The sequence below is a fragment of the Armigeres subalbatus genome, chromosome 2, assembly GCF_024139115.2.
Source record: "Armigeres subalbatus isolate Guangzhou_Male chromosome 2, GZ_Asu_2, whole genome shotgun sequence".
Taxonomy (NCBI): domain Eukaryota; kingdom Metazoa; phylum Arthropoda; class Insecta; order Diptera; family Culicidae; genus Armigeres; species Armigeres subalbatus.
Genome location: NC_085140.1, coordinates 256,451,911 through 256,470,401, shown reverse-complemented (window position 1 = coordinate 256,470,401; position 18,491 = coordinate 256,451,911). Strand labels below are relative to the sequence as shown.

Genomic DNA, 18,491 nt, shown 5'->3' with positions numbered 1-18,491 from the left:
ATTTGGATTAGATTTGTATTGATCTGGAGTGGGTTTGATTTGGATTGGATTTGGATTGTATTTGGATGGGATTTGGATGGGATTAGGATTCGATTTGGATTTTATTTGAATTGGATTTGGATTGCATTTGGTTTGGATTTGCTTGAATTTGGATTGGATTTCGATTGGATTTGGATTGAATTTGAATTGGATTTGGATTGGATTTGACTTGGATTTGGATGGGATTTGGATTGGATTTAGATTGGATTTGGCTTGAATTTGACTTGCATTTGGCTTGGATTTGATTTGGATTTGACTTGAATTTAGATTGGATTTGTATTTAATTTGGATTGGATTTGGATTTGATTCGAATTTGAGTTGGATTGGATTTGCATTGGATTTGGATTGGATTTGGATTGGTTTTGGATTGCATTAGGATTGGATTTGGATAAGATTTGGATTTGGATTGGATTTGGATTAGATTTGAATTGGATTTGGAGTGGGTTTGATTTTGGATTGGATTTGGATTGTATTTGGATGGGATTAGGATTCGATTTGGATTTTATTTGAATTGGATTTGGATTGCATTTGGTTTGGATTTGCTTGGATTTGGATTGGATTTGGATTGGGTTTGGATTGGATTTGGATTGGACTGGATTTCGATTGGATTTGGATTGAATTTGAATTGGATTTGGATTGGATTTGACTTGGATTTGGACTTGGATGTGACTCGGATTTGGATTGGAATTGGATTTAGATTGGATTTGGATTTGATTTGGATTGGATTTGGATTGGATTTGTTTTGGGTTTGGAATGGATTTGAATATGATTTTAATTGGATTTGGATTGAATTTGGATTGGATTTGGATTTGAATTCGATTTGGATTGGATTTGGCTTGGATTGCTTGACCTGGACTGATCTGGACTGGCCTGACTGGACCTGACTGGACTGGTTCTCGACTGGATCCGGCCCGACTCAGACTAGATCTTGACTTGATCTGGATCACTCGACTGATTTAGACTGGTTCTTGACTGGTCTTTGACCGGATCTGACCGACTTGGCCTTGACTTGGACTGACCTGGCCTTGATCTGAACTGGATCTGGATCTGGACTGGATCTGGACTGGATCGACTGGATCTGGATTGACCTGACTGGGATCTGGACTGGATCGGACTGACTTGACTGATCTGACTGGATCTGGACATGGATTGACTGACCTGGAGTGGCCTGACTGGATCTGGGGCTGATCTTGGGCTGATCTGGATCGACTGGACTGAACCTGACTGATCTGACTGGATCTGGAACGCATTTGGACTGATCTGGACTGGATCTGAACTGGACTTGACTGGATTTGGACTGACTTAGACTGGATCTGGACTGAACCTGACTGGATCTGGACTGACCTGAATGGATCCGGACTGACTTAGACTGACTCTAGACTGATCTGGACTGACTTGGACTGACTCTGATTAGATCTGAACTGACCTGACTGGATCGGACCGAACCTGACTGATCTGGAACGCACCTGGACTGGATCTTGGACTGGATCTGAACTGATCTGGACTGGATTTGGATTGGATCTAGACTGACCTGACTGATCTGGACCTGATCTGGACTGGACCTGGACTGACTGGACTGACCTGACCGATCTGACCGACCTGACTGGATCTGACTGATCTGGACTGGATCTGGACTGATCTGGACTGGATCTGAACTGACCTGAACCGATTTGACTGAACCTGACCGAACCTGGACTGACCTGGACTGGACTGACCTGACTGGACTCAGACTGATCTGGACCAGATCTGGACGATCTGGACTGGAGCTGGACTGACCTGGACTGACCTGGACTGGACCTGGACTCGACCTGACTGATCTGGACTGAACCTGGATCGATCTTGGACTGGATCTGACCTGACTGACTGACTGACCTGGACTGGCCTGACTGGATCTGGATCAGACTGATCTGGACTGACCTTGGACGGGATCTAGACTGAACCTGACTGGATTCGACCGCACCTGACTGGATCTGGACTGGATCTTGACTGATCTTGGACTGAACCTGACTGGATCTGACTGGATCTGGACCTGACTTCGACTGGACTGGACCTGGACTGAATCCGGGATTTGGATCTGACTGAACCTGACTGGATTTGGATTGATTTGATTGAATTTGGATTGATTTGACTGACTGATTGATTTGACTGGATTTGGATTGGTTTGATTGATTTGATTGATTTGGACTGGATTTGGATTGGATTTGGATTGGGTTTGGATTGGATTTGGATTGGATTTGGATTGGATTTGGATTGGATTTGGATTGGATTTTGATTGGATTTGGATTGGATTTGGATTGGATTTGGATTGGATTTGGAGTGGGTTTGGATTGGATTTAGATTGGATTTGGATTTGGATTGAATTTGGATTGGATTTAGATTGAATTTGGATTGGATTTTGATTGCATTTGGATTGGATTTGGATTGGATTTGAATTTAATTTGGATTTGATTTGGATTGGATTTGGATTGGATTTGGATTTGGATTGGATTAGGATTGGATTTGAATTAGATTTGGATTATATTTTGATAAGATTTGGATTTGGATTGGATTTGGAGTGGGTTTGGATTTGGATTGGATTGGGATTGGATTTGGATTGGATTTGAATTGGATGTGGATTGGATTTGAATTGGATTTGGATTTGATTTGGATTTGGATTTGATATGGAATAGATTTAGGTTGAAATTCAATTAGGAATGGTTCCGGATATAATTTTGATATAATGGAATGGATATTGATCGAATAATGTTGGAATTGGATTTTGATTAAAGTTGGATTGGATTTGGATTGGATTAGATTTGGTTTACATTTGATTTGGATTGGATATCGATTGGACTTGGATTGCATTGCATTTGGATTGCATTCGAATTTGAATTAAGTTGGATTTTGATTGGATTGTATTTAAGTTGGATTGGATTCGGTTTGTATTTGATTTGGAACGGATTTTGATTGGATCTTGATTAGATTTGGTTTGGATTCGCAACAAGTTGCATTCCACGGAATGTCTTTTTTCACTGTTTCCTATTGAAAATCGGCCAGATTGGATTATGGGATGAATAGTTATCGTCAAAATTCCTATTATTACACCCGAAATTCATAATTAATAAATTTTTAAGTAACTTACCCTCAGCCTTTTTGCATTCAATGGGGAATCTTGTCTTATTGTTTCCTATGAAAAATAGGACGGATCCAGCAATAATATCGGAAGTTATGGCCAAAATCCTAATTTTCAAAAGTGTGTAGTGAAAACAAAAGACCTTACCATCCCTCTCGGTTCATGTGTGCACGAGATAGCCTTTGAAGGTCCGCCAAGTTTCCATCTGATCGATTCATCTTGATCATTTCATTCCACGTCTGCAGATGTATGCACGACTTCAAATATACTTTTTCTTCTCTTCATTATCTTCCTCTTCTTCGACCTGGATCAGGTCGAAAATCAAGCTCGCCACTTCGGATTGGCAAAATAACGCTTTTGCTCGCAAGTGGAGACCTCAAATATAACCTAACGCAAAAAAATGAATACGGACTGCCGTACAAGATGGATAAAACCTCTAAAAGCTAATCTGAATAAAATAATGAAAATGTCTCTGGTTATAAAAGCATTCCGAACTCTTCCGCTCGATAGCGTTCACAAATACAAATGTGTGCAGCCCTCCAGCCTGAATTGACTAACAAAGAAGCCGTAACACATGAATCTAGATCCTAAGTTTCTCATATTTATTTGAGCGTTTTTTTGTTAAGGATTTGCATCCCCTTATTCAATATGTGGCGGTCGCATCCTCCCGGCGTGTATCGGTCGAGGGTTGATCGAAATACGGGTAAACATTGAAAGCATATAAATATTTAAACGGAGATCTTCCTCCTCCACTATTGCTATGGGGATGAAACGCTAGCTGCTGCTTTGCGATAAGGACGACGAGGGTGGAATTTCAATTCGTGCACCTAATACATTGCGTTTTTTATTAGATTCCTGTGTTTCTCTATGCTTCATTTTTGTTATTTATGGAAACTCGACTCCGGGAAGTAAACAAATAATAAATTCTCATTTTGCTTCCTTTGCAGGCTACGAGGAGAAAATTGTGCCATTCCTAGCTGAAACATTTTTACGATGGTCGTCCCGTGGAATACTAATTAAGCAGAACGATGTTAGACTTTCTCAAGGCGCTCGCAAATTCCATTAATGTTTTACAACCAAATGCCAGTCGTGATTACAGTTGATTAGAAGACGTCCCGACACAGATAGAAGGAGACTCTGATTGACATTCTGGTAGCAGCTGTCATTCCGCAAAAATAATCAAAATTTTCCTTTCAGCAAACTCAATACCTGATTCAAAGTTGATGAGGTGAGTCTCTCCCGGGAATAAGTTAGACTTAGCGAAGCTCCATCCAATCTCGAGCGGGGCGACATCAAAAGAAACTTTTTCGTCAAAACAACTCACAGCCCCTTTGGGAGGGATCGTACACAACCGTATCGTCGGTTGGTGGCGCGTCAAGAGCAATGTGATACGAGATAGTCGAACGCCAAGCTTCCGCAATGGGAGGACACTTGACTCCGCCACTTCTTTATCTGCATTAGCGGTTAATCATCGCATCAACAATCATTTGACGAAAGCGAAACGGAAATGAAATGCCGTAAGGACATCCAAGGACCGAATGGATGCCGTTTGGTCAGGCGATGGCACAGTTGAGAAAAAAAAACACGAAGACGCAAAATAAGCGGAAATGAAGAAGCAAAGGCAATCCCCAAGGTAATCAAGTAATTTTTCTGGATTTTCTTTCCGCTGAATGGTGGGAGAAAAGTCATTCATGGGGCAGTTCCATTTGATGTTGTGATTTCAGGGATTTATCTAGGAAGATAAGAATGGTATTGGCACTTTGTGAAACTAGGATTATCGGGATGGGTCACATGTAAGCACAATCGCTAGCATCGTTACATAAGTCTATGGCCAACAAATCGGATGATATGGCAATTGGAGCAGTCCTCACGTCTTTCGATAATGATAACCACGCCTTTTCATGCTATAAGCATAAGCATTTGGACTTTTCTAAGCAAAACTTTTACAACTTCAATTCACACTGAAACGCAAATACAAATCAAATCATATTCTTCTTAAAATCTAATTCTATTCCGCTAAAAAGCATTCAAAATCCAATCAAAGTAGACTATTTTTAAATCCAAAAACATTAGAACCAAAAAGGCTCTACATCACCAAAAGTGGATTGAATCGAAGTACACTTCCTCTGCATAAAGAATCAGCGGAATTTAAAACCGTGTCGGATGTGAGGCTCTCAAACGATGCCATCATGAGCCGTCCCGTGTTTCTAATTTAAATACGGAGAAAGCCGGTGTGCAATTAATTTCAATCTTCTCGGTCAACAGGATTTAAGGTGATTTCGTGAAATTATGATAAAGAGGCGATTTTTATGAAATATGAAGCATTATTCCAACGACTGTTTGAAGATTGTTTATTTTTCAGTGAGCTTTATCTTATGATACGTCGAGAACAGTTGGAACGGGAAATAGATTGTTACCGTTTCCTGATGCCGCACTATGCGTCCTATTTAGGAATCTAGGGCTTATTCAGTAACCGTTAAGTTGCGACGACCGACGGATGTCCTTCCTAGCTGACTAGATTAAAAGCACCAATCTAGCGTACTGAGGGTTATGGGTTGGAGTCCCATTGAAGGTAGGTGGTTACCTCCTATAGTGCCCCGATTCGCATAAGCGTCCCATGTGGATTATAGACGATTTTGATTATTTCCAGAAATCAGCGTTAAATTACCTCCTGTTTGTGAAAAAAAAACTAGCTTAATGTATCCAGAATTGCCAGTTTGACAATCGGAAAATGTTTAAAACAATTGGTCAACGTGGTAATTGTGTTATATTATTGATACTTCATCATTTGATAAAATAAGGAAGACTTAACTTCACACATTACCTCCGCTAATTTTTTTTTCTGATATAATCTAAATAATATTTCCGGGGAAAAAAGGATTTCTTTGAAATTTTATTTTCGGGAAATACAATTTTTGAAAAAATGCCATTTTCAGGGGGCTGGGTCTTGCGACATAAAGTCATTTGGCATAAAGCCATTCGGTATAATTTTGGAACCGAAAAAGAGTAAGGTTATTTGATGTATTTTTACATAGACGGTGGATGAACGAAACGGCAAAACTTCTGACTAAGGAATCACATCTATCATAAACTTATTCCAGGCAAACGCCTACTCTAAACAAGGAATCAAAATTACCGTTTCCTGATGCCGGACAAACACCTACATTTGAAGAAGAGTTTGAGTATTGCCAGTGTCTTCAATGCGATTTATTAGGAACAAACAGCTATTTGAAAGATGTTGCGTGTACTGCTTGGGAAGTAATCACATCCACCGATGCCTTATTCCGGGGGAACGCCTGTTTTCAAACAAGGGAGCAACCCAACAATCGCCTTATTTCGGGCAAACGCATTCTTTAAAATAAAATACATACTCATCGTTTCCTTATTTTAAGCAAATATCTACCTACATCCACTAACTAGAAGAAAACGCTTTTCACTGGGCAAACCATTAGTCCGATGGTGAGATAACAATTATGATTGCTATATATTCAGGTAATGCTTGATTTCTACAAAACGATTATGTCTTACTGTTATAATTACTGGCCGAAGATTTTTCTATCATTGCGGCATTATTCCAGCACCACACAGTCAAATAACAATTTTAGTTAACACAAAAAATATGCCAAACGTCCGTTATGCTGAATGACCACCATTTTTGACGCTGTTCACAATTATGACAAATATCCGTTGTACCAAATGACCGTTATGTGAAATCGCCCCCAAGTCACCTTATGCCAAATGGCTTTATACTAAATGGCGCACTCCGGTCAGGGATATATCATTTTCAGGGAAACGGAAAAAAATGAAATGCCATTTTTTGTGGAAATGTTATTTGCGGATAAATGTTATCATCCAGGATTTACCGGAATTCAGGCAATTGGTTTTCAGAAAATTGTACAATCTCAAGGAACCTTGGGTGAACCAAAGAATGGGGAATTTAAATTATGCCTAACATCCATAATGCCGAACATACAATATGTCTAACATCATTGTGTATGTTTGACATACTCATTCATAATCTCGCACTCTACAATACCCACACACCTCTCCCTTTTGCCAAAGACCATCCTACCCTATCTATAATCGTCTCCTAAGTATAGAGAATATGTGCTCCAATATTGGTGAAAATCGGTATAGGAGTTCAGAAGTTCTTCTTGTTCAATGGCTCTACATTCCAACTGGAATTTGGCCTGTTTTCCAATTTAGTAGGCTACTGGAGTGGAGACCCCTTATCTAAACAATACTCAACCTCAATAATCAGCCTTCGATCGCGTTGATCACGGAATACTGCTTGCCCGTCTGGAAAAACTGGGAGTTTCACATGACCTCGTTAGTTGGTTCAGATCTTACCTCACAGAACGTCGCCTTGTAGTAAGAATTGGTCAGGATTCTTCTGAGCCGTTTACTAGCCTCTGAGGAGTGCCTCAAGGTAGCAACTTGGGTCCTCTCCTTTTATCAATTTTCATCAACGCACTATCCAGCAAGTTACCTCCCGGTTGCCGCTTGTCTTATGCAGACGATGTTAAAATATATTTGGAAATCAGCTGTATCGAGGATTGTACAACCATGCAACAGTTAATTGAGGATTTCGTCGAATGGTGCCAGCTGAATCTCCTCACTGTAAGTGTACAAAAATGCCATGTTGTATCCTTTCATCGAATACGATCGCCAATAACTTTTGACTACTTTATTGACAATCAACCGTTGACTCGTATGACAGAAGTACGTGACTTGGGTGTTATACTTGATGCTGACGAATTTCGTGATCCCTTTTGTCTACGATCATTATATTGTGCTTTAGTTAGATCGATACTAAAAACGAACGCAGAAGTATGGTGTCCATATCAAGCTACATGAATTTCTAGGTTCGAAGCAATACAAAGGAAATTCGTGCGATATGGTCTTCGAAGTCTTCCTTGGAATGATCCGATCAACTTACCACCGTACGAAGAACGTTGCAGATTATTGAGCATCGATACACTAGAACACAGAAAAGGTAACTCCCAGGCTGTATTTGCGGCGAAACTGCTTCTCGGCGAAATTGACTCTCCTGAATTGCTACAACAAATAAAAATACACGCTCCAATGAGAGTACTTCGTCAACGTGGATTTCTACATCTTGAAGCACGTAATACAGGCTACGGTCTACACGATCCGGTACGCTTCATGTCTTCATCATTTAATGCCGTGTACGAATTGTTTGACTTCAACTTCTCTGCTGTCACTTTCAAATGTAAACTTAAAGAACGACGCTAGGAACAAAAATTGTAAAGAGTTTTTATTTATTTTATTTTATTTATTTATGTTGATATTGTTTATGTTTTAAGAATGTAATTATATTTATATATATGTTTTGCGAAAGATGCAGGGTTTTTGCACCTATTTGAGCAGACTCAAAAATGTGGGCAGCTCAAAAAAGCTTTTCCCAGCCAGACTTCATCTAGGCTCTATGCCGGATGAAGTGAGATTAATAATAATAATAATAACTTCCTTCATTCCGAATGACCATCACAACCCTCCTTATAATCATTTCCTTAGGATAAATACATTATGGATAAATAAGACGTGGTCTTAATTTGGATTAAATCGACCCATGCGTTAATACATATGCCTGTAACGTAAATGCTATTTGCGTATATGCCTCCCTCCATTTTCTCTATGACAGTCTAAAATAGTCTTCCTTAGGAGCCGTACACTAATTACGTAAGCAATTTTTCTGAGATTTTCAAACCCCCCTCCTCCCAAGTAAGCTTTTTCCCATATAAATGTATTTTTATTTATATGGAGTGTAAGAAAACTGCAGACCCCCCTCCCACCCAGGACCGGATTTAGCCAGAAGGGGGCCCCGGGGCCGACGGTATGTGGGGGCCCCGAAATGTACAAAAAAGGTTGGTTTTGGTACACAAGGTTTAGGGGCCTGGGCCAAATACGGCCCCTGGCCCCCATAAATCCGGCCCTGCTCCCACCATAAGTGTTTACGTAATTAGTGTACGACCCCCTTAGACAGAGAATATGTGTTCCAAATTTGGTGGAAATCGGTCAAAGGTTTCATAAGATAAACTAAATAGAGTGATTATTGGATACCCTCGTGGTCTGAGGTAAACAACCCTACAGGAAGTAAATGAAATGAAACCCAAATCCCTACCCGTCCATCTTGAATGAGGTAAATTATAACCTTGAGTCACCACGAGTATTATGGTCTATGTCCCTTCCCTACTAACTGTTAACGGTAAGATGATACAAGTTATAAAAATATTATACTTAAGAATTGCGGCTCCGCAAAGTGTCAAACACGACTGAGCCTACCTAATAAATGAAATGTTATAAAAAATATAAACTGAATTGATCGATAGCTTAACAATATCTCTACCTCACACCTTCCCCTTTTCCAATGACCTACCAACTTCCTACTAAAATAGTCTCCTTAGGACAGAGAATATTTTGTCCCAAATCTAGTTGAAATCGGTCGAAGGGTTCAGAAGTTCCACGAAAACTAAACAATACCCTCTTTCCCAATCCCTCCCCATCCTCCAATGACCTTCCGACCATCACTATAATTGTTTCCTTAGCCCTAGTAACATTTTGGTTTTTTGCTGGTTTTATAACGCTCTTGAAGAGTAAATTATGGTTTCCAAGACCGTTATGAAACTTAGAATGTTACTTGGGAGGCTATCCACATCAAATCCAGATCCAATCCGAAACCAATCAAAATACAGCTCAAATCCAATTCCAATACAAAACTAAATCAAAATCCAATACAGAATCCAATCAAAACTAGTCCAAATCCAATCCAGATTCAATCCAAATCAATCTAAATACATTTCAATTCATAACCAAATTCAATCCAAATCCAGTCTAATCCAAATCCAATCTAAATCCATTACAAATCAAATCCGAATTCATTCCAATTCCTATCCGAATCTGAAACCTATCCAAATCCAATCCAACCCAAAACCAATTCAAATCTACATCCAAATCCAATGAAAATCAATTCTTATCAATCCAAATAAAGCCAAAATCACTCAATTTTCAATCCAATGCTAATCGGAATACGATCTAAATAAAATAAAAATCCAATCCGAATTCAATATAGATCCAGTCTATATTCAATCCTCATCCAATCTATTTCCAATCTGAACCTAGTCTAAATTAAATTGAAATTCAATGCAAATTAAATTAATATTTAACCCAAATTGAATCCAAATCAAACTTAGATACAATCCAAAACCAATCCAAATCCTGTCTAATACAGTCTAAACCTATCCAATCGTTACCATATCCAATCCGAGTTCAATCCATATCCAATCTAAATATCATTTAAATTCATCCAAAATCCAATCCATATTCAATACTAATCCAATCCAAATCCAATCGAAATACAATTCAAATCCAATCCAAATCTAAATCCAGTCCAATACAAAATTAATTATCCAGTCGAAATCCAAACCACATCAATTCAAATCCAATCCGATTCCAGAATCTATTCAAAATCGAAACTAAATATAATCTGAATCAAAAACCTATCCAAATCGAAATAAAATCCAATCCGAATCCAATCCATATCCAATTTAAATCTGAATTAATTTCAACCCAAATCCAATCCAATTAAGATCCAATCCAAATCTGAATCCAGTCCAATACAAACTTATGTAGATATAATCCAGCCGAAATCCAAACCAAATCAACCCAATATCCAATTCAAAAGTAATTGTAATACAATCAGATTCCAGTCTGGATCAAATCTAAATCCATGTCAAGTCCAATCCGAATCCAACCCACATCCAATATAAATCCAATTCAAATTCAACCCAAATCCAATTCAAATCTATTTTCAATCCAAAACCAATCCGAATCTTATCCAAATCCAACCCAAATCCAATCCAATACAAAAACCAAATCGAAACGAAACTCAATCCAAATTCAACCAAAACTCAATTTAAATACAATTCAATTCTAATTCAAATTCAGTCCAATCCAAACCGAATTAAATTCAAATCATATTCAAATCCATTCCTAAACCAATTAAAATCCAGTCCAATCCAAAACCAATCCAAATCCAGTCTAATCCAAATCCAATTTGAATCCAATCTATATCAAATCTGAATTCAATCCAAATCCATCTCAATCCAAAACCTATCCAAATCGAAACCAAATCCAACCCGAATCTAATCTATATTCAAGCTAGAGCCAATTCAAATGCTGTCCAAATCCAATTCGAATCCATTTCAAATTCAATCAAAATCCAATTAAAATCAATCCAAATAAAGTCCAAATCAATCCTAATTCAATCCCAATCCAATACGAACCGAATTTAAATTTAATCAAAATTCAAAGCAAATTAAATCCAATTTTAACCCAAATTGAATCCAAATCAAACTCAGATACAATCCAAAACCAATCCAATTCCAATCGAAATCTAAGTCCAATTCAAATTCAACCAAATTTCAATTTAAATCCAATCAAAATTATAATTCAATCCTATTTAAAATTCAGTCCAATTCCACTCCAAAGATAATCCGAACCCAATCCAAATCCAACACAAATGTAATTCAATACAAAATCCAATCCAAATCGAAACGAAACTCAATCCAAATCCAATCAAAATTCAATTCTAATTCAAATCCAGTCCAATCCAAATCCAATCTAAATTCGATCCAAATCTAATTCAAGTATCATACCATGATCTATTCCAAAACCAATTCAAATCCGGTCCAATCCAATTCCAGTCTAACCCAAATCCAATTTGAATCCAATGCCAATCGAATCCGAATTCAATCCAATTTCAATCCGAATCCAAAACCTATCCAAAACGAAACCAAATCCAATCCATATCTTATCTGAAGCCAATTCAAATCCTATCCAAATCTAATTCGAATCAAATTCAAATCCAATCCAAATCCAATCAAAATCCAAAACCAATCAGAATTTAAATCAAATTCAATACAAAATCCAATCCTAATTCAATCCACATCCAACCTTATCTAACTTTAAAGAAAATTCAATGTAAATTAAATACTTTAACCCAAATTGAATCCAAATCAAACCCAAATTCAATCCAAATCCATATTCAATTAAAATCCAATACAGTTCTGAATTCAGTCCAAAACAAAGTTAATTACAAAATCCAGTCGAAATACAAATCAAATCAATTGAATTGGATCAAAGCTAATCCGAATCCAGTCTAAATCCAATTCAAATTCGGGAGCGGGTCATTTGGCATAAGGTCATTTGGCATAAAGGCCATTTGGCATAACGGACATTTGGCATAATTGTGAACAGCGTCAAAAGTTAGGGTCATTTGGCATAACGGACATTTGGCATATTTTTTTTTGTAATCATGAAATTAGTTACTTGTATAAATGGTACTGGGAAGAACCGAAATGATGAATATAACACCGATCGATAATAATATTAAAGAGACATAATCATTTCGTAGATAGCTTGCATTAGCGAAGTATAAAGCAATGATTATTGTTATCCCTCTATTAGATTTATGGTTTGCTCAGTGAAAAGCAATGTTTATTAACCAAGGCAGTGGTGGATGTGATTCTTTAAAGGTAGGCGTTTGGTGGAAATATGTCAATAGCGGGAGTGATCTGTTTTTCAAAAGTAGGAACTTTCCCGGACGAAGGCAATGGTGGATGTTATTCATTCTTTAAATTTAGGCTTTTGCTCGGAATATGGGAATGGTGGATGTGATTCCTTCTTTAGAAGTAGGAGTTCGTTCGGAACAAGGCAATAATGAATGTTATCCCTTCTTTAAAAGTAGGCACTTGCCCGGATTAAGACAATGGCGAATGTGATCCCTTCTTTCAAAGTAGACGCTTGCGCGGATTATCGCAATGGTGAATGTGATTCCTTCTTTAAAAGTAGGCCTTCGTCTTGATTAATGCAATGGTGGATGTGATCCCTTCTTTTGAAGTAGGCGCTCGCCCGGGTTAACCAATAATAAATGTGATCTAGTAGGCGCCGGCCCTGGTTAAGGCAATGGTGGATGCGATCCATTCTTTCAAAGTAGGCACTCACTAGGACTAATGCAATGGTTGATGTGAGCCCTTCTTTGAAAGTAGGCGTTGGCCCGGATTAAGGAAATGGTGGATGTGATCCCTCCTTTAAGAGAAGGCGTTTGCCTGGATTTTGGCAGTTAAGGCAATGGTGATGTGCCTCCTTCAAAAGTTTGTCCAGAATAAGGCAATGGTGGATGTGATTCCTTCCTTGAAAGATGGATTGATGCAATGGTGGACCTGATCCCTTCTTCAAAAGAAGGTGTTTTTCCGGCATCAAACAACGAGATTTGAGATATATTTTTGGAAGTGGGCATTTGACTGGAATGAGTCAAAGATGAATGTGATCTCTTCCTCGGAAGTAGTTCTGCCGTTTCATTTGTCCGTCCTTTCGACAAATGTCGTCCACCAGTTAACTTTATCAGAAGGTATCCTCGATCTACTTCATCTACGTGAAAAAATAAAACTAATAGCCCTTACTCTTTCTCTGCTCCAAATTATGAAAAATGTCCGTTATGCCAAATGACCCACTCTTTTGTTGCAGTTCAAAATTATGCCAAATGTCCGTTATACCAAATTGTCTTTATGCCAAATGACGTTATGCCAAATGACCCAGACCCTTCAAATCCAATCCGAACCCAATTCAAGTCCAACACAAATCCAATCCGAATTCAACCCAAATCCAATCTTAATCTAAATCTAATCCAAATCGAAACGAAACTCAATCAAAATTCAAAACGAATTCAATTCAATTCTAATTCAAATCCGAATCCAACTCCAATTAAAATCCAAATCCAATCCAAATTCAATCCAAATCCAAATCTTAATCGAATCTCAAGTCGAGCTGAATCCAATCTTAATTATGTCTAACCTACGTCCAATCCGAACACAATAAAATCAAATTTGTGTGGGTTTCGTAACCGTGCGGTTAGCGACGTTAATCGGGCTATGGAGTGTGGGTTCGATTCGGTAAGGAGGAAACTTATAGTGATCGGATATTTCTCCACTGAGCTACTGGGTGTTATGTTTCCGTTGTCTCATGCTAGGTGGTTAAGTGTTCAGTTTGTACGACCTCTGGTCGAAGACGGTGTTCGTGTCTTTTTTTTTAGAAATTTAAATATAATTCAAACCAAACGCTATCCAATTTAGCATCTTATTCAAATTGAATGCTATTTTAGCCTAAACCTAAAGTCAATAAAATTTAAATACTCATCATTATTATTGCGATTTCAATTCAATTCTAAATCCAAATACACTGAAATTCAATCCAAATTAAACCCAAATCAAACTGGTATCCAGTCCAGAATCGCTGCATTTCGCTCGGCCGCCGATAAATGGTTTCACTCCAAATGACGTTTCCTTTTTTTACGGTAAATATTAAAGAATTGTGTAATTTGTGGCTTTGAAAGCAAATTCTTTGTTCTACCCTATGTTGAACATCCGAACTTGAATGTTGTTTAATTGAACGGTAAAACATGACATACAATGTATTACAATAGAACTAACTAATTGTCGCAGTGATCAAAAACCCAACAAGAAAAAGATGAGAAATAATGTTATTTGAGTTGAAAAAAAGTTCAGTACAATATGAATTATTTATAGCAACTTCAAATAGATGTGTAACTAAAGTAGTCGTATGCCAAAGATTGACATTTTCAGGTACATGAAACTGAAAACATTGCTACGCTTCGCTTTCAACCATTCTGCTGATTTAGGTATGAAATCTATATTGAAAAACAGGGCGTGTAGAATTCGTATCGTATTAAACGTATTAAGAAAAATGAATGTACCCAGTAAATTATTTCCATACCCATTGTTGACTGTATAAAAGCTATCACCGTTCCCTTCCTCCACATTCACTCTTTTCCACTCAAGTGTTCCTTATACAATGAATACCAAAAGAAGTACCGTCGCAAACCTACCGAATGAAGTGCTGGAGCGCGTATTTTCATACCTTCCGCTGTCCGATCGTAAATCTGCATCCCTAGTTAGCAGCTTGTGGAGCGAGCTAGCCTTCAACAGTCGATCGCTGCGGAACATAGCGCTCAAGCTGACCAGTGGCCGAACGCAGCGGAATTACCTCAGCAAGAGTTCCCGTCGCTACAGGAACCTGTTTGCCTTTCTTCAGCCGGAGACTTGCTGCAAGTGCGATTTCGAGTGGGTCGTGGAAATTCTGGATCTGTTCGGCGAGGGCTTGGAGAGCTTCTACTGTTTGACAAAATTCACCGAAGAGCAACTGCGGCAGGTGGTGGTTCGCACGCCAAATCTCCAACAGTTGATGATTGGGCTGGAAGATGGGACGCCTGGGGAGCTGGTAAATTTCCCGGAGTTGAGGTATTTGCAGGATCTGCAAACATTTTTCAACGTGCTTCCGATACAACGCATGAACTTACCCAGCCTGACGCACCTCAGTGTGCATTTCACCGGTTCGATGGATGCGCGAGAGTCGGTGATGATTCTAAAACAGTTGGCTCCACGGCTGAAAAGTTTTGGTTTGTATTCCGGCCAGTATTCTATTCCGATCGAGGAGCTGCACTTACCGGAGGCTGAAGTGATCGAATTAGAGGGTGAAATTTTTGAATACGCAAGTGATCATGCATTGAAAAAGTTCTTTGGAGGCTTCAGCCTGCTGAAAGAAGTGAATCTATTTTTTGATGTTGACGCGCGTGTGCTGGACCTTATTACCAAGTCATGTCCAGGTATTGAAATATTGGAATTTTGGTGCTACCCGTTCAATCCGGAATCATTCGTTAAGTTGGAGCGCTTGAAGAATTTGAAATCGTTGAGTATCGTTGGAAGTGTTCAGCCCGGATTTACAGTACAGTGCAAACCATTGACAAGCGTCACACGCTTCAACTTAGAGATGACGAATCCGAATTGTCTAAGTGCCGGTGATATCGAAAGTTTTCGGCAGCTACTGCCGAACGTGATCGATTTGAGCGTGACACTGCAGGACTACATCGGACCGAATGGTGTTCTCGAGCACGTCTGCAAAAACTTCGCCAATATCAAGCAGCTGAGCATCACGGACGAGCATAAATACTGCCAGGTTAGCATCCTGGAAGCCTTGGGTCACTTGAAACGGCTGGAGGAAATTACCTTCCGGTTCATTCACTCGCCGGTGGCGTTCATGTTGCCGAACAGCACTCTAAAGCGGTTGAAGATCTACGACAGCCGCATGTTCTTCGACGACGATCTGATGACGCTGCCGGATAAGTATCCGAACCTGAAGTACCTGGAGCTGAACTGGTGCATACAGGTGACGCCTTGGGGTTTGGCCGACTTCCAAAAGCGGATGCCGGGATGTGTAGTGCACTGCGTCAATAAGATGTTGCAATGAGATATATTTGTACAACTTTATACAATAAGAAACAAATTATACTCGTAACTGTATACGGTATAACAGTGTTATGGATAAGTAAATTTATATGTAAACTAATGATATTTTCATAAAGCTGGCACCTCAACATTGTGCTAGAAGATTCTACAATAAAAATATAATAATTGAAACTATATAAAATGTGTTTTTATTTCATTCACTTTTGGTCGAGGTAGATCTGCTACATACAACTTGATTACATGTTTCTTATTCCGTCTACTTCGGGTTAACCAGAACTTGATAGAATTACCACAAGTCCAAAACGGCGCAGATATGTTCTACACTATCAATTGATTGCCAGGATGTGTCAGATTGATATTTACTTCTCCCGGATATCTGCTAACCCATCGGTATTAGTTGATGAGTTCACCTGATTTTGGTTGTGTAATTTTTATTAAAAAGCTTGTATAAAAAAAAAAGATAGGGGGAATGACGGCTTTGGCAGGTTTTATTCTATTATTGGCAGGGGGTTTTTTATGACTGACTAGGTTCAAATTTGGCCTAAACATTCTTTGCATATCAAAGAATATTGTGGCCAAACTTCATAAAATTCGGTCGACAAAAACCCCCTGCCAATAATAGAGCAAAACCTGCCAAAGCCGTCTTTCCCCCCTACCTAAAGATTTTCGTAATTAGTAAATGCTAAATAAAAACTTCATGAAAGATTCTTATGACGGGGAGAGTTATCCGATTGGCTATCCTTCCTTTGAGATAAATAGCTGCGAATATGCGAATAAGAATACTAAGTAGAAGCTACGACAGTCGTATTCCAGTTGAAAAAAGAGCTACGTAAAGAAACAAGGTAATATCGAAATAGAAAATTTGGAATGTATTTTCAACTAATGGTTTTGTTCTCGATTAGCTCCTGTCTATTGATTCGCAATTGATGCTTTCAATAGTTGGTTTTCTATCTTTTGCTTCAGAATCATTTCCTCCAGTTCATTGCGATCCATTCGATACTTCAGTAAACGTTTTTGTAGCTGGCTAAGCAATTTGATTTCGTATTGACGATCAGTTCTAATATTAATTTCATAGTCATCTCCTTTCTCTTCTTCTAATGAATCTTTATCAATTGTTGCCGAAATATTCAATTGCGATTTAGATTCCATTCGTAGCCGTTGATTTGTCGCTTCCAGCATCTTTTTCTGCCTGGAAAGTTCTTTCATCGTCATCTCAAGCTGTTGACGCTGGAAAGGAATACAAGTCAGAAGAACGCACAGACAGTTCGACCAGCTTGCTTACCCTTTCTTGATCAAATGTTCTCTGCCTGAGAAGCCACTTCTCATGACGACCGTCATCACTCGGAACAAACGGTGGCGGAGTTTCATCCTCGAGGCGACCTTCACTGATTGAATTTTCAGAAGAAGCCGCTGCATACGGATCCAACCTAGTTTTGGTATTCTGAGTGGTAGTCCCTCTTGAATGTTTGCTTCCAGTCAACATACTATTAACCCGACTGTTTGGTAAAGGCTCGCATGTATATGGGGTTGGACTTCCACTGCTTAATTTTATATTCTACAGAACTTGTTCCTGAAATCGATAATTTATGATGACGTTCAAAAGAAGGCAGAAACTGAAAGCTTGGTAACTAAGAAACAAACGGTTTCTTAGATTCTTTTGATTTCACATTCCTAAACGAAATGGCTTCTATAAAAAGCCTTTCCAGATAACTCTGACTTATCGTATCGCCACTGGACGACTGGACTGGATTACAAAAATAAGCATCACAAGTCCAACCACGTTCTAAACGGGCGCGTTCTGGACGTTTCGTCCCACATTTTTTTTTCGTTCGATTTTTTATAGCGTCTGACCAGTTTGATTTGCTGGTCCTTGAGACTGGGCATGTCGCCCCAGAGTGCCGTGGATCTTTTGTCCTCTCATACCTGTGTGGTCCTGAAAACTGCTGATTGATTCTCCCAATCCACAGTGCCCCGGGATCCAGGCGAAGATTGTAAAC

The 18,491-nt window shown here is 38.9% G+C and overlaps 2 protein-coding genes across 2 annotated transcripts in view; both read right to left on the bottom strand.

Annotated features, from left to right (window-relative positions):
* Positions 1 to 18,491, bottom strand: part of LOC134216207 (uncharacterized) — a 579,247-nt gene that overhangs the window by 282,828 nt on the left and 277,928 nt on the right. The gene's annotated exons all lie outside the window — the stretch shown is intronic.
* LOC134216206 (uncharacterized) lies at positions 17,328 to 18,141 on the bottom strand. Its single transcript, XM_062695157.1, has 2 exons — positions 17,777 to 18,141; positions 17,328 to 17,721 (listed from the first exon to the last, which is right to left on the bottom strand). The coding sequence occupies exons 1-2, from the start codon at positions 17,975 to 17,977 to the stop codon at positions 17,404 to 17,406; spliced, it is 519 nt and encodes a 172-aa protein (XP_062551141.1). The 5' UTR covers positions 17,978 to 18,141; the 3' UTR covers positions 17,328 to 17,403.

Coding starts and splice junctions, on each gene's coding strand:
- LOC134216206 (XM_062695157.1), bottom strand. CDS start 17,977: ATGTTGACTGGAAGCAAACATTCAAGAGGGACTACCACTCAGAATACC. Junction 17,722..17,776: donor GAACATTTGATCAAGAAAGG/GTAAGCAAGCTG, acceptor ATTCCTTTCCAG/CGTCAACAGCTTGAGATGAC.